We start from the raw sequence: 20064 nt of genomic DNA, 5'->3' as shown, positions 1-20064 counted from the left end.
TGTCAATGCAGCTGCTTCAGACACCTCCATCTCCTTTCCTCATCTGTCCCTGGCCCCTTATCACTCTAGTTTCTCCCCCTTCCTCCCCTCAGCTTATTTCCTTCAACCTCTTGAACATTGCCCTCCACCTTTACCTCATTCCCACCCGAGCCAAAGCCTTAATCCATGCTTTTGTCACCTCCAGACTTCACTTTACTAATGTCCTCTTTGCTGCAGCATCCTCTATCAATTCCAATGTCCAAAATTCCACCCTTTGCACCCTGAGTCTGAAAGGCCTGCTTGCTGATTACTCAATACTCACCTATCTCCAATGGACTGATTTCAAAATACTTGTCTTCATCTATGTATTCCTCAATGACCTTGTCCCCTCTCTACCTCTGGCTATCTTCTGCACCCTCTCTTTCTCTTTCTCCCCCCCCCCCCCCCCCCCCCCCCTCCCTCCAACCAAGTCTTCCTTTTCTTTCTGGCTCCTGTGCACCACCCTCCCTTTGTTCTGCCATCAGTACCAGAGCTTTCAACTGTCTTGAGCCTACTCCCTAGAACTCCTTCTGCCCCACTTCTCTTTTCTCCCCCTCCCCCACATTGTATTTTGAAATGGCTTCTTAAAATCCACCTATCCAACCATGCCTTTTCTTACCTGTCCTAACTCATGCTCAGTGTTCATTTTTACTCTGACATGCTTGGGAATGTTTCTTGATATTAAAGGTGCTATACAAATGAAAGATTTTTGTTGTATGATAACCGGTTTTAACCTCCATGTATCTTGTGTTTAGATTGATATCTGCAACATTTTAAGTTAATTTCTCTGTTAGGCATTTGCATTTGAATGCTACCATCATGCTATGTTCCCATTATGAAATGTTCCTATTTATAGATGTCAGGCAAAGTCTCCTGTTGATGAATACAATTAGAATTTATGTGCTAGAGGAATCTGCTATCTGGCTTGCTGTTATAGAGTAGCATTGATGTGCATAGAGAATTCTTTTAGCTTAAGATAATCTGTCTTTACTGATTGTGGGGAAGGAACACGGGTGAAAATATTAGGGGGAGTGGAGGTTAATGAGAGAGGTCTTAGATATACATTCAGACTGCTGATATTGTAGGAGATGTGGATTCATTAACATCAAAGAAACTCTGCACTTACAGAAGACTAAATGTTTGTTAACACAATTGATTCATTCTTAGTTGGAGATGAAGATGTACAGATTATTTTTGTATTGACACCCACACCTGAACAAATGGCTCTTGCAAGAGAACTGCAGCTTCCTCCAACATTCTTCTGCTACAAGAACAAGCCTGGCTATTTTAGTGATGACGATGAGGATGGTAAGATATGCTTAGACAGAAATGTCAGTCTTTACTGGTGGTTCATACAGTTTAATTAGTCTATATCTAACATTTAAGCAAAGCTACCAATACCAATCAAAAAAGACTGCAAAATAAATAAATTCATTCACTTTTTTTCTCTCAAAGCTGCCAATCTGGGAACACCAACCAGTGCAAAACTAATTATATTGCTCCTTTTTTCAGTTATTTTGGTGATCATATTGCTCTCTAGCCCACTGCACTAATATCCCTAACAGTTCTCTGCAGTTCTGCTGGCCCTCCCCCAAGGGAATACCAGGACTTTAGATTCACCAATTTCAATTTATAAACAGGCTCCCTCCGCTTCATTGTGGTAGGTAATTGAAGAGGTACTGCAGTGAATATTTTAATTGTAATATTATTAAGCTCTGTGATTACAATGTAAACTTTCCAGTTGAGAAAAATTGGTTCTGCCTGCAGCTGCATGTTTAAAAGTTCCATATGGGTTGCTCTATAAGGAAAGGGCTCTATTTGCTGTCTTCTGCACATTCTTAACAAAATTGGCTAAGACCATAATATATACAGTGCATGCTTTTCATTTAACTACAAAAGTATAAAATCATAAACTTGGAACTTAAAGTAAACATTTATCAAACAGTCTAGCATCCTATTGTCAGAAACCAGTTAATAGTCAACATATGCGAGTAATTGCATTATGCAATGACAATCTGTTCATTTTTTATAGTAGCATTATTTTCTGCAAACCTTTCTGATAAAATAATTGCTGAAATATTAACCTGCTTTAGTTAATTTTAGAGCTCTTTTTTGAAATGTCATCCTGCAATAACACAGGACAGGTAATCATGGCTTCCACCTAGTGCAATTGTCATTCTGAAGTATATACTCATGGGTTTAAAATGTAGCCAAATAATAGTAATCCTAAGCATTTTGAAGGTTCTACATATATACCCCTAAATCTAAGGATATTTGTGAAAATCTAAAGAATGCATTTATAGATGATGGATGTGAAAATAGATGGGTATTACTGCAACAAAGTGATAAGTTTGTGCCCAAGATTCCCTCCACTTGATTTGAGGGATGGGGAAAGGGAAGCGGTCAAGACAAGGTCAGATGCTTTCCAGGTATAGATTTAAATGAAACAATTTTAGACACCAGGTCAAGAATGGAAATTACGAGCTTCCAAACACTGTTGTATGTATTAAGTGAACAATATGAATGTTCATCATTGGAATTTACAAATGCTGTGCAGAGTTTTTTGAGGGGAAAAGGAAACCATAATAAACCCAATTGTAGATTCACCTTTATTTGTGGTTAAAGCCTCTGTGACTTGTGACCGTGGTGCATTATCCCTCCTTATCCTCCGTGACCTCTTTGCAGTTTTTGACACAGTTGACCACACCATACTCCTTGTGCCTCCTCCATTGTCCCACTCAGTGAGATTGCCCTAACTTGGTTCACTCTTGCTTAATGGATCGTAGCCAGAGCATTTCCAGTAATGGCTTCTCTTCTTGCCTCTGGAGGCCTCCAAGGTTCTGTCAGACTGTCCTTGCAACATTTATGTCAATTTAAGATTGATCATGGATTTTACTTGAAGCTAGTTTTTAAACTTCAGCTTTGTGACACATAAGCTTCAAGCAAGCTAAAACAAAACAAAATAGTTTATTTTTGTCACAGGGCTTTCATTATCCAAACCCTACCAAACTCATTCTTGGGTGTTGGGAAGAAGGATGGAAGTACAGCACTTTTTCTAATCTACGTGGTGTAGGGAAAACTAAATTACTAGACTGCTTTTGTGTACCTGCTAATAGGCTTGATCAGATCATCTGTAGAAATCTGGAGACTTATGGGGCAGAACAATATTTCAAAATAAACTCTAAGTACACTAGACCAGTTCTATAAATTAGATTTGTTTTACACTTAAAAGTGCCTTGTTGTAAATTAGACATCAAATTAAATTGTAATTTTCTGTTTAAGATGAAGACTATGAAACTGCTGTTGGAAAGCTCAATGGGAAATTGTATCTAGATAAGCTGGAGAAGCAAAAGACGTCTAACGCAGGTACAGATTTGAAATTGTGGAAACAACCTTGTAAATTAAAACTGTCAAGAGATTAATTCCAGAATCTTGGCCTTCCAGGTGAAATCTGGAAAACTGGTAGAAAGTTGGTTTCAGATGAGCCAAGGGAGCAGTTGTATCCTAATGAACCAGAAGAACAAGACTTATCTGAAGCAGGTAAATACAGATTTTAACCTGAACATTCCTTTTGGAGCTAAAATAATTCCATTCTAATGGTGGTTTTTATATTTAAGATAAAATGTTGGAAGCTGATAAAAGGCTTAGTGGAAGTTTGTACCCAGATCAGCAAAGGGAATGGATGTACCCAGATGAGTCATGGCAGCAAGTCTCCTTTGAAACAGGTACAGATTTTGTGCAAAAAATTTCCTTGTGATTTGAGGGTGTCAAGTTTAACTCCAACATTTTCCTGTTCATGGCATGTTCTTGGAAACTGTTGGTAGAAAGCTGTATGCAGATGAGCAAAGGGAGCAGAAGTCCTGTGCAGCAGGCATGCATTTTAAATGTTTTTATTGTTGCAATTGTACATGTGACTTTGTGATTTTAGATTTGAGCATTTGATATTCGTTTTGGCACCTGCAAATGTAATTGGATGGCTTTAGTAACTGGCTACAAGTTTGTGGCTCAGTTGATCTTTAATTTTTGGTGTGTACATAAATGGATCAATTGGTGTTTCTAAATCTGAGATTGTCTAATGCCACATAACAGCTACTAATTATGGTCTGGTGAAGATCTTTGTCTAAAAAAAAAAGAAGCGCTTATGTATTTTAGATGAAAAGTACAAGTTGGTATTGCATAAAATATAGGCATTGCATTCTGAAGATTGGTCATAAATCTCAACGATGGTACTTTCATATCAATGAGAATTCTACAGAACAAAGGTACCCATTATGCATTATGTGAAGGAAATAATAAAGTTCTCCCATTTGGCCCTTTCAGGACACCCAAAATTTGTCCAATGTGGTAGTGGCCCCCAAATGTAATATTTTTGTGTCCAGCCCCCTCCCAACTGCATTATTCATGCATCCATCTCTTTCCTCCCCCTCCCTCCCCCCCCCCCCCCCCCCCCCTAAACCTTAGACAATTGGTTGACTGACAGTAGTAGAACCACAAAGCCAAATTGCATCACTAGGTATGGGGAGTCATGCTCAGTAGTACAAGTTTAGATGTTATCCCTTCCAAATACTTCAAACCTAACTTCTTGAAATGTAATGAGGGCTAGTTTTGTCCCATTGGTTTCCCTAGTTCAACATCACTGACCGCTTTGGCTCATTCTGTCCAGCACCAATATCCTATGTTAAGGCTGTGGTTATCATGTAGATTGTGCCTGCTCATAGAAACTCTGTGCCTTAGGACCATGCCTGAATTTCCTGAGACTGATAGAATGACTGGTGGCAATCATTCCCATTATTGAAGGATTGATGGGAAAGTTAATTTGTTTGAGGTTAATATTGCAATATTATGAAATTCCATTTTTCTTGACATCCGAAGCCTAGGAAAAAAATGGGGTGAGGAAAGCGGTATGGTCCTTCAGAATGTCATCTTATTGAAGGGAAATAAGACTGACAAGTTTTTTTTTATTCGTTCACGGGATGTGGGCGTCGCTGGCGAGGCCAGCATTTATTGCCCATCCCTAATGAACTTGATTTATTAGATGCTAACAGATACTAAACAAGTCATATTTCAAGATTGGGGCAGCTTTTTTTTCTTTTACCTGGTATCTTTTGTGACCTTGTACTTTTTGTAGTAGACTCAAGTGGAGATAATCTAGTAGACGATGGTGATAAAGACTGTATCCTTGTGTGGGAGAAGGTGCCAACCCCTGAAGAGAAGTTGAAGGCTGAAAAGTTAGAGCTTCCTCCTACCTTCTTTTGTGGTATAAGCAGTGATACTGAAGGAGAGAAGGAAGAAGATGACTTTGAGACTGAAATGAGAAAAATCAGGGAATTTCAGGTGAGATTAAAAATGTTTTGATTGTAATGAATGGAATCATAGACATAGGTAATGTCCTTCATGCAGTCCATGTGCTGTGCATTGTAACTCCAACACACAGCTGCTCCTAATGAACACATTCAAATATTGTCCCAAATTTTCACAAATATAGCATCTCATTTGGAAATAGACATCTGTATTTCAGGTAGCAAAATTGTGGCTTTACTTTTCCAATACAGTAAACATTTACTGATTTGACATTTATCAAAAGGAGATGCAGTTTGCTGTTCCTGGAGTTCAGTTGCATTTTGCGCCTGGAGTTGAGTTGCATTTGACAAGCTAGTATTTAATGTTGTGATATTTGGTTTAAAATATGTAGTATGCTCATGTTTGCTTTAAAATAAAAGTCAAGCGTATCCTTTGTTTCTAAACTGACCTATCAATATTGTAATATAGAAGTAATTGGAAAGAGTTTAGTTAGAACAAAAGTATCCTTAGTTTTCATATATTAACAAATGCCACTTAAGGGCCCTGTACTTTATTGTAGTTAATTAGGATGTTGGAATTTATTTTTGTTACAGATGGCACAAGAAGAAATTATCAGCAGCTCTACTGATGTAGCTTCCACAGTCCAGTTGGACGAACAGACTACAGCTATTGTTTCCAAGGCTGAACCAGACTCCACAACACAATTTGTACTTGAGACAGAATTCTCAGATACTGACAATAGCAGGCCTGTTGATTTATCAACTAAAAAAGAAATGGAGCCTGATTCTACTACTCAAGGTACAAAAAGGGCTGGTAGGTGGGAAGAATTGATGTGGAATTGTTCCCATTGGCTGAATGTAATGGAAGTACAATAATCCTCCAAATTTGTTAAAAGGGAGACATGCTGGGGGAGTGGAAGAGGAAATACTTGGGTATATGAGGATCTATCAAGTGGTGGCTTGTTGTGGATCATGGATTGGAATCATTCCTGATTATCCAACTTAGTAGGTTGCAGTATGTTCTGAACACTGAGGAAGGTTAATTTTCTCAGCTCGTTGTATAGCTTGTTTTAATTGAAGAAGGGGCTATGGCTTCTTTTCAGTTTGGATGCTCTTTGTTTTTTTTTTTAAAAGTATAATTTCTGTCGCCTGGTTTGAAAAGAATAACTTCAGTTTGCCATGGGATCCTGGCCATGAAACACTAAATCATGGTAATGAATTTGAGTCTGCTGTTATCTTCTCTAGTATCAGTGGCTCCTGTAAGTGTTCTGAGCATCTTTCTTTTATGGAAGTTGATTCACACTGCCCTATGTCTTCTTGTACATTAGCACGAGCCAGGGTTTTAACAATAGCATCCCCTTGTGATCTGGACCAGATACTCATGTCTTTTACAGGTTGAAGAACATAATATGCTACCCAACTTTGGTGAGCCATCTTACTTAACTTGAACAGAATAACTCCCTTCCCCTGCAGTCTCCTGCCTTTATTGAGTCTACTCTTTGCTGCCTGATGGCTTGTGCAGCATCCTGTGTTTTTAAAAGCCTGACTTGATTGTCAGCTTTTAATCAAACTGAACCCCCCCCACCCTGAAGAGTGACATCTGGGCTGCTTTCAGCTTTGCATCAATGACTCACTGCTTAGTCCCCTGGATGGAAGTAGGTTAGGTGGTCTCCTGCAGGAGTTGTGGAAACTCTGAGGGTATGCATCTTCATTTCATAAGCATACTTGAGGTTCTTTGTGGTGATCATAATGGGGGGAGGGAGGGAGAGAACGGGGTCAAATATTGTATCCAGACCCTAAGACATTACTGCTCACAGACAGCATGGTTACTGGAAGATGTCTCCTAGCAATACCTTGGTACATTCCCATGGGGCAGCCAGAGAGCTTATAGCATAAAATGGAAAAAGTTTGTGCAGTGCTGTTTTAGTCCTAACTTGTATATAGTCAGTAGTTTCTGGAGTATCTCTAATATCTGCTTGGATATTAATTTAAAATCTACTTCTGTTCAGATTCACATTGCAACTATTTGTCTTTAAGGTCCATTTGGATCATAAGGCAATCCTCTTTTTATCTCAAATTATACCCAGTTAAGCTATCACTGGTTTTCAGTTGAACTGTTCATTTATTTCTTCAAAAGATAATGCACTGATTGTTCAAACTTCATTGTGCAGTTCTTGCATCAAAAAATTCAGTCAACTTCAATGTACAGTTAATGAACTGTACACCTTGATGTACCTGATTTGGCATTCTGACAAGGTAGTCCTTCAGTCTCACTAGCGTTTTTAACCTAAGTTGCTTTCCAGTCTCATCTAGATCAGGAAATTATCCTATTTTATCCTGTTCTGTAAGTCAGAACTGAAATGTTTTCACTATATAGATGAGCAGTTTAGGAGGTTTTGACAATTTTTTTTCCTATACTGTAAAAGATCCAAGACAAACAAGTGATTAAGCATGTATGGCTGAATGAGTACATCTTGTGCTGTTGTCATCTTACAGGGAAGCCCATGGGGCAGGTTCGTGGTCACTACACTGTTGCTTTATGGGCATCTTTTAATCAGGATCTACTTGGTGGAGTAATCAGGGTTGCCACACAGAGCGATCCCTACACATTTATTAAGCGTGCGTGTCTAGATTTAACTCTCGATGTCATGGCAGATCGGTCCTGAAAGCTGCAGTATTGGCTCCCACACAGGTCTCCCCATCCTAATATTTTGCTACTTAAATACGCCCTTACTTTGTGTGAATTTGCATTGAAAGATTACCTGCCATGTAGGACGGCCTTCATTCTTTGAAGTACGTGCACAGTCTACACAACACAATCCCAGTAGGCTATGTAGGGGTATTTTTTTTGGAAGGGGGGCTAGTTTTAAGTGGCTAGTTGTAATCCATAAAACATTGGTACAATGGCCCTGTTCCCAGGACTTTATGCAATGTACAAAACCACCTATCTACAATGTCATGACATTTTCATTGATGCTCTTTGTGTAGTTTCTCAGAATCTATTAAGCTAGATTATACTTCTACAGCTAGGATATATTCCTATGAACTTGGCTCAGTCATGGCACTCTTTCCTGGGTTAGAAAGCCATGGGTTCAAGCCCCGCTGCAAGACTTGAGCAGATAATCTAGGCTGACACTTCTGTGCCGTACTGAGAGTGTACTGCATTGTTGGTGGTGCTGTCTTTTGGATGAACCTATGCAGGTAGAGATAATAGCTCCCATGGCACTCTTCAAAGAAGAGCAGGGGAGTTCTTCCAGTGTTTTGGTCAACATTTATCCCTCAACTTACATCAACCAGATTAACTGGTCATTTATCTCAATGCTGTTTGTGGGACATTGCTGTGCGTATGTTGACTGCTGTGTTTGTTTGCATAACGACTACACAGCAAACAGTAATTCATTGGCCATGACACACTTTGGAATGTACTGATGATGTGAAAGATGCTATATTAATGCAAATTCATTCTTTTATAGTGTGAAGGATCCATATTGTTTGAAGAAAATTTTGTTTCACAATATAACCCTCTAGGATGTAACAAGAGTTAGTGTAACATATATTCATGATTTATCTATAATTCACTGATCCTGATGGGGAATTTGGTTAGCCATCTAGTGGTTTTCAGATTAGTGAGATGCTTAGAAAATTAAACCATTGGACAGTTGATGGCTATCTTGAATTTGAACTACTTTATCCCAATTTCCATGTCTGACTTATAGTTTAATTTTTTTCTTAAATTTTACAAGATGATGAATTTTTTTGTGCTTACAAAAGTGAGGCATGAAACAGTTTTACTTCCCCAGGACTGGTATAGTATAGGTGGAGCTCCTTTAAATATTGGCACACTCCTGAGGGATAGGAGCCCCATCCTAACTTCCAAAAAGAATGGCAGCTACCCAGTATAGTGCTATTAGTGTAGAAATTTCAGTGTACGGCTACAGAAATAAGAACAAATCTAAGAATCTGATGAACTTGTCAACCTTTTGGGATCACTTCACTTACCCTGAAGTCCCTGGGTTCTAGTCTAATTAGACTAAACCCCCATTTGGTGTGCTTCAAAAAATGTGCCTTAAGCTTAGAACTAAATATATTTGTTGCTGAGAGATTATTGCTTAAGTCATGTTTTGTGCTGTGGATTTGTAAGAGCTGGGGTGAAATTATCTAAAGTTCTTTCAGTTTAAAGCAAGCAGAGAAGAGACTTTCAACCCAGCACTCTGGACTGGATTTAAACATGGCTCCAGGGTAAAAACAGTGTGCAGATTTTACCAGGCTCTAAACTGGAGTGAGGAAATTGGTTAATTTACACATATTAAAAACTAACTTAAAGTGGGTTCTCCTGAAAATTGTTCAGCATTTAAAACAGCGATGTTTTGTATACATTGAAATAATAACTTCAAAAACTATACAACTTAAATAGCTGTTTAAAACGACAGTGAAAGACAGTGCCTATTTGAGACTATATTATGACTCTAGACGTCATTGTTTAGTGACTTAATGGTTAATTGGCAATTGTTTGTTTTCATCTAGGTTGTAAAGCATTTACTAATGAATTTGCATTGTATTTGTTAATATTTTTTTCCACTTTCCAGAGAATATCACATTTGGATTTGGTGCCTCTCAAGGATTTTCTTTCGCAGATTTGGCTGCAGAGAGTACAGAAGGATATGCATTTGCACAGCAAGGTAGCATCTGAGTTGCAGTTTGGTAACTAAAAATATGCATAAGTAGCAATTTATGTGGTGCAAGGCCTTGTGTTCGTCAAGGTCACATAAAGACCAACAATGGATTATAGAAAAACATAAGTTTCTTTTATAATAATTTACTTTCCTGACTTGTAAACCAATTAGTCTCCCAGGACCACTTCTCTGCTGGGGTGGGCAGATCTGCTCTGTATCTGGCTTTTGAGGTACCAGAGAGCAGCCTAGATTATTGACACGCCTTCCCCTTTTTAGAAAGTGAATTTCCCAAAAGCAGTACTGAAATTGGGTGCTCTGCTTTTCCTAGTGTCTCAATATATTGCATTGTGTTGAACTGTGCTGCACAGATCAGGTATGGCCCAGGTTTGATCTCTCATCCTTACTGTTATGTATTCTTGGCCAGAGTGAGAAATATGTTACAGTTGGCCTCAGTATTCAGAGGCTATACAACAGGCAAATCAACTGGCATGCCCACTGCTGATTTCAGTAATACTGCTGCAAAGTGCAGGTTTGTGGATGTTTGCTTATCTGTTGAGCACCCCCCCCTGCCATAGTGAAAGTCTGCCAATGTGAATTCAAACCCCGCCATGGCAGTTTAAAAGTTTGGAAATAAGAAAAAACTGGTGTCAGTAAAAGTGACCATGAAGTTGTCAGATTGTCGTTTAAAAACCCAACTGGTTCACTAATGTCCTTTTAGAGAAGGAAACCTGCTGTCATTGCCCAGTCTGGCCTTTGTGACTCCAATCCCACACCAATGTGGTTGACTTTTAACTAGCAAGCCACTCAACTATATCAAACTGCTACCAGAAGTTTAAGGCGGCCCACCACCATCTTGGGGCAACTAGGGATGGGCAATAAATGCTGGACTTGCTAGTAACGCCCACATCCCGGAAATGAATTTTTAAAAAACAATGTTATAGCTCACATAAAGAATGATCACTTGAGAAAGATATCAGATGCCTGCTGCAGTCCAATATGAGTCAGGAGGAAAGAGGAAAAATTGAGGAGTTGTAGGCAAAAAAACATTTCCTAATTTTAAACTCCATTTTAAACTAATGCCAGTGCATCCTACTGCCCTGTTATTATTCCTGGGTCTTGGCTGCATGAACCTTTCTTTCTAAGCTTAATTATTTACTTAAATCTTCACCTTGCTATTTATTACAAAAAAGAAAATTGTGTGGCTGTATAAAACCATATAGGAGTGGCAGCTTTCATATATAGGCTGGACAATTTTGCCCACTCGAGTAAGCAAATGTTAGTAAATGCAAAAGAAAAGTTTGCAAATGTCAACTGCTCTTGTATTCTGCCAATTTGTTTAATTGATGATAAATGAGAGCAAGCTTTTTTACACACAGCTTTTATGTATTTGCCCTATTAATTTTCCAGTTCAATTTTGAGTGAAGTTTAGTCTTTATAAGTGAATACCTATTCATGGTTTGGATGTTTTCTTGATAAATTGTATTGTCTGCAAATAGTGTCCAGTTTCATTGTACTTAAAATTGCTAGTGGCCTTTCCTGCTTTTTTGAAAACTATGCTACTAGTTTTCCTGTGATTGTGGCGATTTGCTTGCTTAAATCTGCACAACTGGTCGCTGATAAACTGGGAATGATCAAATTAGATGCCATTTTTTATTTTCTGTTATGCTCTTGATAATGCAACTTTTTGTTTTAAAAAAAAACAGAATCCAATTTCATATGGGCAAATGCAGGAACTGCTGTGTTTACTTCAACGATGCCCAGAACTCCAGGCGATGCTGAAGATGATGGTGCTGATGTGATCTCTAACGATGATATCCAATTTGAGCCAATAGTTTCTTTACCTGAGGTAAAAAGCAAACGTTCTGTCAAACAATATGCATAATCTGTAGGTAGATTTCTGATCTAGTAGACTAACCCCAGCTAGTTCTCCTTAGTAACGCTACTTGAGGACAAATACTTATTTGTAATTGATCTAACTTATCACAGTCATTGTAGTTCTGTGAAGCCATTGGCACTTGTGATAATGTAGAATTTATTTAAATTAACACAGCACATTTATTGTATCTCATTTGCTACCCATTGGTCAAATTTCCACAAATAACTGCTTATGTATTCTGTAGCATAGTAAAAAGTTGCTATTTAGACCAATTTTAGGTATTTTATTTCTAGAAAATTGATGGTGAAATGCTGTAAATAACCAAAGTGTACCTTACAGTGCTGAAATAAGATGGCCTGTTTCTGGCATTGGTGTGTATATATGTTTTTAAAATAAAAGAGAGCATATCAATTTTGAGATTTTGCTTTACTCTCAAATGCAATTGGCTATAATCTAGCAGAGGAAGAGATCAGACTGAAAAGTGCTAGGTTATTAAAGTTGGTCTGAACACTGAATCCCACCACTAGTTTGTGTACTGTAGTAACTTGGTTTATTAATAGAGGACAAATGCTAGATTGAGCTGTGGTCTTGATAAATCTTTAAAGGGTTTTAATATCCTGTGTAAAGTTCCCACTTAGTATAACCAGTAATTTTCTGCTTGTTGCTTGAAGTTGTCCATTTTTTCGATGTATTACATTTATTGTGATACTGATATTTCTGTTGCCTTTTTCAGTCGAGAGTAAAGTGTTTAATTTGGAGTAAGACCTTTATTTAGAAAAGAACAGGCGGGGGGGAAATCATTGACCAAAATGTCTAAAGGGGCAATGAACCGAAGTGAAATGCAGAATGCCTCCACAATTCCTTGAGATTGCCGTAACGGTTGCATACTTGGGGAAGCACACCGTTCATAGTATTTTCCAGTTTCAGTAGTATATCAATGGCTTTGTGCATGATTTGATGCTTAAATCAGGTTCAAGTAAAAAGTTCTGGAAATAGATGTGCTCTCACGGTATTTTAGGCAGAATATATATGTGCAATAATGTTCAGTTTTAGCACTAAACTTTTGAAAAAGGTCAGATTGACATTTCAAGATTTTTTTTTAAATGAAAGTCATTTGATAACCAATTTATCCATGTTCAGAAACGTGGATATTGAACGGTTGTAATTACAGCAATGCTGTCTTGTTAAACCCTGTACTTGGCAACATGTTTTTCGAGGTCTAGGTACTTTAGGTATCCATTACATAACTGCACTTTGCATTGTTTAACGTAAGTATGTTCTACAGCTGTCCTTTTATTTGCAAGTAATGTCAATTTTTAATGTCCCATTGGAAAGACATTTCAAAAAGGTTTAACGCTCAATATGTAAACCTCCTGGGTATTTGTGTAGAGTTAGAAGGATATGCTGATAGTGTTAGGAGCATATGCTGATTGGGTTAAATGAAAAGGGGTGTGGAGCATTAACACTGGCATAGATCAGTTGGGCCGAATGGCCTGTTTCCTGTGCTGCAGACTGTGCTCTATGTAATATTGTGGAGATTAAATGAGGGAAACTGTACAAGTCAAAAAGGGTGGTTTTAGCCCTGTGTTAAATATTGTCTACTTTTAGGCGTCATATTGTCAAAAGGACAGTTGTGTGTTGGAGAAAGTTCGGAAGAGTGAATTGAATGATTAAATTCTACATTGTAGAACCTCTCAAAACTAAATTACTTTTCATTGAAATGTATTAAAATAATGCATTCAAGGGATACCTCTGCTTTCTCTCCTCCTCCTCCCTCATTCCTATGGCAGGTTTTTTTTGAAGTGTAATGAAAGTTTTTTTTTCTCCCCACACCTGGCCTAAAAGTTGAACGCTCCCTTTATTTTGGGTGATGAGGGAAATGACTGGTCTTATCCCTTTAGCAAGATTTTGCACCTGTCTGGAACCACCTTCTTTCTTGTAAAGAACTTTAAACAGCTCATGGCTTTTCCAAGGAAACGACTATCTATGTAGATTTTCTCTGCCTGAGAATTGTTAGAAAGTTAACAAAAAGCAAAACTGCAGTTTTCTTTAACTTCTTTGATTTCTCTTTTCACTTAAGCGTGTTACCGGTCATTCTATTTATTTTTGTGTGTTTGCTTGTTTTTCCCATCTTCCCTTTCTTCTGTTCCTTTTTTTAAATGCTGTTTATTATCCTCCAGTTTTGACAAACAGTCCACACCTGAAACATCAGCTCCTTTGTTGTATCCACAGATGCTACCTGACCTGAGAGTTTCCAGCATTTTCTATTTTTATTTGTTAGAATGTTGTTTTTGAACTCTTGGACCAATATTACCTTTTCCAATCCTTATATTCTTGAGTTCCTACATGGCCCATTTTCAGAGGTGACACAGGCAACCTGAATTATTTTCTGTTTTTAAAAGATGAACAGAAAATACCTTTTGGTAGATGAAGTCCTGGCTGAATTTGAAATGAGTCATTTTGTAATGGAATACTTCCACAATAGTGTCTAATTCAACAATTGTAAATTCGGCAATCCTGCCCAGAAAGCACGCGGACCGCTGATGTGGAATGCACAAATTTAAAGCTGTGTAATGGGAATAAACTACATATTGAATTACAGCTAACTAAAGATTACTTGCTGCTTTTTCACCACCCCTCCAGTTTTCTGCCAATTATGCCCCTTCCATTGAGTAAACGATTGAACTACAGCGAACATCACAGCTGAGTCCACTGTCCACACGCACGGACTTTCAGTAGGGAGTGCTAACTAATTATCAAGAGCAGGCATCACTTTCAGTAGGGAGTGCTAACTAATTATCAAGAGCAGGCATCCTGGCTGTATTTTTCCTGCTTCCAAATCCAAAGACGTTGAAGTTAATTAGCACAGACTGGTGATCAGACCTTCATGTCTGTACAACTAAGCTATTCATTTTGTTAATCAGCTGAGCCATCAGATGATTGATCCATCAGTATGCAAAGAGGAAAAGTGTCATTTTTCAGGACTGTCTGCTGTCAGGATGAATGTAAATGTCACCATAAATTTAAATATATATATATATATAACTTCCAATTTATTTGTCTTAATTACTTTTTACACCCATCTAATTTGTATATAGTATGATGTTCTTTGTCGTCATGAATTTAGATTGGTAACTAATATTGTGACATAAGTACCACTCGGGGTTTGTTTCTTTGGAGATACAGAAATCTTGGGAAATTTGATTTCCATTGAAATTCACATACAGGCAATTTTATAAAATCTATTAATAAATGCTATTAATCCTGCTAGGTTGAGACAAAATCTGGTGAAGAGGATGAGGAAGTTATATTTAAAGAAAGATGTAAACTGTATCGATGGGACCGAGACACTTCTCAGTGGAAAGAACGTGGTGTTGGAGATCTAAAAATTCTGTATCACTCCCAAAAGCATTGTTATCGTATTCTGATGAGGAGAGAACAAGTTCTTAAGGTCTGTGCAAACCATGTTATTACTGAGGATATGGAACTTAAATTAATGAATGCATCAAGCAATGCGTTTGTTTGGACTGCAGCAGACTACACTGGTGAGTTCTTGTCCTGCATTATTATTCTCAGATAATGGCAGCTTATTAAAAAATTATGTACTCAGTCACTTGTGATCACTACTTATAGACGTATTCCAGTGAAGAATTTTAGTATTCTGCATAGTCTTTAATTCTTTTAGAGCTCTTGTGGAGAAAGCACACAAACTGTTTTAGCATTAGACTATTTGGTACCTTGTTATGCTGAAAGAAGATAATTTGCCCCTCCCCACTAGCCAGAAAAGCAATATACCTGTTGGTACTTTTTCAGATGGAGAAGCCAAAATAGAACAACTTGCTGTCAGATTCAAAACTCCAGAGTTGGCTGCTGTTTACAAAAAGAAGTTTGAAGAATGTCAAAATGCACTTTCACAGCTCCAAAAATCTCAGGAGTCCCAAGCTATGGCCCAATCAGATAGAAGCAATCCTGTCGTCTATTTTGATATATCAGCTGGTGAGGAGATCTTGGGGCGAATTACTATGGAACTGCTAGCAAATATTGTTCCACGAACGGCTGAAAACTTCAGAGCCCTCTGCACTGGAGAGAAGGGTTTTGGATTTAAAAACTCAATATTTCACAGGATTATTCCAGAATTTATTTGCCAGGTAATTGCCTACTTTCCCTTCCTGTATTGGTACCGAGCTTTTGTTTTTAGCAGATGTATGCTGTTCATAGCTGTAGTATAAAATATATGCTGGTATCTTGTTTTTTTTGTGTTAAAAGAAGGTGGCTAGGGAGAGTAGTTGGGCCAGTAGAACCTGGCTAGCCCAGGCTAATGGGCTCAAAGTCTCTGCTCTGGTGGAGAGGGTCATATGTTTGGGCAATCGCAGGCCAGTTCCAAGTGAACATAAGCCCACAGCACAAATTATCAACCTGAGGCACCAAGAATGGCTGGCTTGAGAAACACTACATCACTGGCACTACAGTGGCTGTTCTGAAGTTGAAGCTAAGGCACATAGATGAATCTTTACACTATATCTAATTGTGCTGTATCTGACCTGGGAGTCATGGTGCCCAAAATAAGTAAGTTCCATGTCCAGCAATAACATCCCAACGCTTCTGCATCATCATAACAATTAAGTTTGCCTCTTGAATTTGAACTGGACAAACTTATCAGTGCGAGATACTTCCCTTCAGCACCGAGTTTCAGTGCTCGTTCTTAGTCGCAACACATTTCAAGATGTAGCAGATAATTGAGCCCAGGAGGAGATGACATCGACAGATAGGGAAGGAGAATATCTTATGTAGAGCTGCGACTTCATAATTGGCTGATCGGACGTCGTGCTCCCACTCCTATTCTATCCTTAGCCACTGCCTCCTCTCCTGCCGGCCACCGTCCATTGTTGTCTTCTCCTATCCCATATGTCGTCTCCTCCAATCCCATATGTCATCTCCTTGTTGCCACCTCCTTCTCCTCCGTCAGTCATCTCCTCCTTGGTCTAATTATCTGCCCTGCTTGACTGAGTGATCAACTAGTATGCAAATATATATATACACAGTAAAATAAACTAGAGGTGTATAGATGTGCCACTGGGATTTCGATTTAATCATTGTGTGCCGCTGCATTGTTTCGTGGTCTCAAAATTGATTGGTTTAATTTCAGTAATATGGTTGCAACTAGAAAGGACGTAAAGTTCTGAATCTAAGACTACGGTAATTTCTTCTGGTTTGGGGCTAAAATCCTCAAGTTTCTTTCCTGGTAGAGCAATTTCTGCAGTTAAATGGCGCACTTTTCTACTGGCTCCTGATTTTCAGTTCATGTTCGCGCTGATTATTTAAAATTTGAGACGGTTCTGCAAGAAGCTATAGGAAGTGGACCTGACATTTAAAATCAGCAGCAGGAGGCAGTGTTGTCCTTTAAATATCAATGCTGGAGTAGCAGATAGGCATGTGGCAGTTGAAATGAGAACACAGAAAAAATGTAGATGCCAACGGGATGGAGTTTAGAATTTAGGTGGAGAGTAGCTTTGTAATGTTTGAGTGTCATATAACATGAATTGCATTCTGTTTCAGGGTGGTGATATCACAAAATCCAATGGATCTGGTGGAAAATCTATTTATGGTGATAAATTTGAAGATGAAAATTTCATTGTGCGACACACTTGTCCTGGTTTGTTATCCATGGCAAATAGTGGCCCAAACACCAATACTTCACAGTTCTTCATCACTCTGAAGGAAACCCAACATTTAGATTTGAAGCATGTAGCTTTTGGCTACGTAAAGGAAGGCATGGATGTTGTGAAAAAAATAGAAACATTTGGTTCAGAAAATGGCCAGACGAGTAAAATCATTGTGATCACTGATTGTGGGCAAATATCGTAAGTGGAGAATACCTGGTTTCTCTCGGAGGTCATGCTCCCTATTATCTAGGAATCTTGCATTAAGGATTTGGAATGGTGTAATATTGGATATTGCCACAATATAAAACTGTACTGATAAACATTGGATGTACAAATTATATTGACTGCTACCAGCTGTCAATGTTTTTTATTGTTGAATATTGCATGTTTCAGAATAAAAGTTTTGACAAACATTTAACAAACAGTGGCATTTATCTTAAATGTACACGTAACATGGTTTCATGACATTTTGCAATTCCAGTCAAACTGTACAGGAGCAGTTTTTAACCCGGCAATCACTGTTCAGAAAAATTTGTCATTAATTTCAATTTTTTTTAAAGTGAGAATTATTGAGGTGCAACTTAGTAACTGGATTCCAGGATCAAAAGTGGAAATTGACCGACAGAATTGGTTGGTTTTAACCAGGCTCTGCATGTTTTGGTTGCAATCAGATTTTAGTGCAACAAAACACCAGGTGTTTTTTCAATTCAAAATCCTAGAATGGGGTTAAATTTGCTGATGGTAATTCACTGTCCTGTTATCAGGATTAAAGTTCTGCTGTTAACATTGCAAATACTGAAACAGATTTGACACTATTGTAAAATGTAAAGTTTTTTTTACACACAGATTGTTTAGTATTTGCTAATGTTTGTGATTGGTTCTGTAACTTTAAATTGGTCAATTTAAATAGTTAACTCATAACTTTATAAATATTTATAATAAAGGAATAATTCTGTATCTACTGTTGATTTGAGCAGTTTCCTTTCTATTTTGCTTCAACTTCATGCAAATTTGAAGTGGAAGTACATGCTTACCAACATTAAATTTTATTGTACCTTTCTAAATGTTTTAAAAATTGAGCATTTATTCTTCATTCCAAGATATCTTCATTATTAAGTTATTGGAGATATGGTGCCTTTTAAGAGCTTAATACATGGTTACATAATTCTCCCAAGTACCTATACTAAGTCATCCTTCCATGGGCACTCCTTTTGCAAGCAGTGTCTTAGTTACAGCATCATAAGGTTTTATTTAATGTGAACCTTTTTCCATCTTAAGTTCTGCTAGAGGCTAGTTTAAACTTTCAGCCTTTACTTTCACTTTCTTCAGCTGCTGGTCCTCTTGGTTCGCCAGCACAGACTACTTTTTCCTCGTGCAAATGTTTGCTTATCAAAGTTTGTCTTCAAATTCTGCATATTCTCTTATTGTACATACAGAAGGCACATGTAGCAGGAAAGAACCCACCAGTATAATATAGTGTGAAGATTCTCAGTTTCCCTAGGCAAGGATGATGAGATTATCCTGAAGGACAGGATGGTTTTGGTTACCTAACCCCACATACCAGGTATGAGTCTTGGGTCTAACGGATGTTAGCTGTGGCTCAGTGGTAGCACACTCGCCTGAGTCAGTAGGTTGTGGGATCAAGCCCCACTCCAGAAACTTGAGCACAAAATCTAGGCTGGCACTGACTGAGATGCTGTCTTTTGGATGAGACTTTAAACCGAGGCCCCGTCTGCCCCCTCAGGTGGATGTAAAGATCCCATGGCACTATTTTGAAGAGCAGGGGAGTTCTTCCTGGTATCCTGGCCAATATTTATCCCTCAACCAACATCGCTAAAACATCCTGTCATTATCACATTGCTGTTTGTGGGACCTTGCTATGTGCAAATTGGCTGCTGCGTTTCCTACATTACAGCAGTGACTACACTTCAAAAATACTTCATTGTCTGTAAAGCACTTTGGGACATCCTGAAAGGTGCTGTATAAATGCAAGTTTTTTTTTTCTTCAAACCAATCAAAGAACACAAGCACCCCAGCAAACAGCAGTAGAATTGTAGCAGATCTCTTGACCAAATTCATGCAAACTGCAGTCAAGGTAGGCTTTATGCTCCTCATTTGATTAGTAAGGCTATCAATGTATCTTACGTGCCTATTTTATTCCCAATGTTGAGCAACTAAGGTGAAGGAGATACAGGCACCATCACTGCTGCTGTGACTGGTAGGCTTTCAGGAGGACAAGTTAAAACTGAATTCTGATACAAATATAGATTTTGCTCATTCTGAACCAACACAGTCAGATTTGTATATAGATCTTATCCTGACTGCTGCTTGTGGATCAAATGTTTTTTCTTCACCACCCCCCCCCCCAAAAAAAAAAATCCAGTTCCATTAAGGTGTCTTATACCAAGGGGATGAGTGTCAGATTGGGCTTGGTTTGCATAGTATTTTCAAGACCAAAACCGATACAGAAGACCTACATTTAACTTTCAAGAGACCCATGGATGAGTGAGCCCTTCAGTCATAAAGGTTTCCCA

At 38.3% G+C, this 20064-nt stretch overlaps 1 protein-coding gene across 3 annotated transcripts in view; it reads left to right on the top strand.

Moving 5' to 3' along the window:
• ranbp2 (RAN binding protein 2) overlaps positions 1–18487 on the top strand; it is a 63913-nt gene extending 45426 nt beyond the window's left edge. For 2 of the 3 annotated variants that reach the window (XM_067986170.1, XM_067986172.1), the window contains 11 exons: positions 1186–1326; positions 3301–3384; positions 3463–3558; positions 3636–3743; positions 5147–5352; positions 5913–6117; positions 9905–9997; positions 11695–11837; positions 15139–15412; positions 15681–16015; positions 17424–18487. In XM_067986170.1, the coding sequence (XP_067842271.1) occupies positions 1186–1326; positions 3301–3384; positions 3463–3558; positions 3636–3743; positions 5147–5352; positions 5913–6117; positions 9905–9997; positions 11695–11837; positions 15139–15412; positions 15681–16015; positions 17424–17732 (1994 nt within the window). In that variant the 3' untranslated portion in view covers positions 17733–18487. The remainder of the gene's footprint in view (positions 1–1185; positions 1327–3300; positions 3385–3462; positions 3559–3635; positions 3744–5146; positions 5353–5912; positions 6118–9904; positions 9998–11694; positions 11838–15138; positions 15413–15680; positions 16016–17423) is intronic. The other variant, XM_067986171.1, reaches the window with a different exon arrangement.
• Positions 18488–20064: the final 1577 nt, after the last annotated feature.

This window comes from Heptranchias perlo, chromosome 6 (assembly GCF_035084215.1).
Source record: "Heptranchias perlo isolate sHepPer1 chromosome 6, sHepPer1.hap1, whole genome shotgun sequence".
Lineage (NCBI taxonomy): Eukaryota > Metazoa > Chordata > Chondrichthyes > Hexanchiformes > Hexanchidae > Heptranchias > Heptranchias perlo.
The sequence above is the reverse complement of the archived record's forward strand: the minus strand, read 5'-3'. Positions and strand labels throughout refer to the sequence as shown.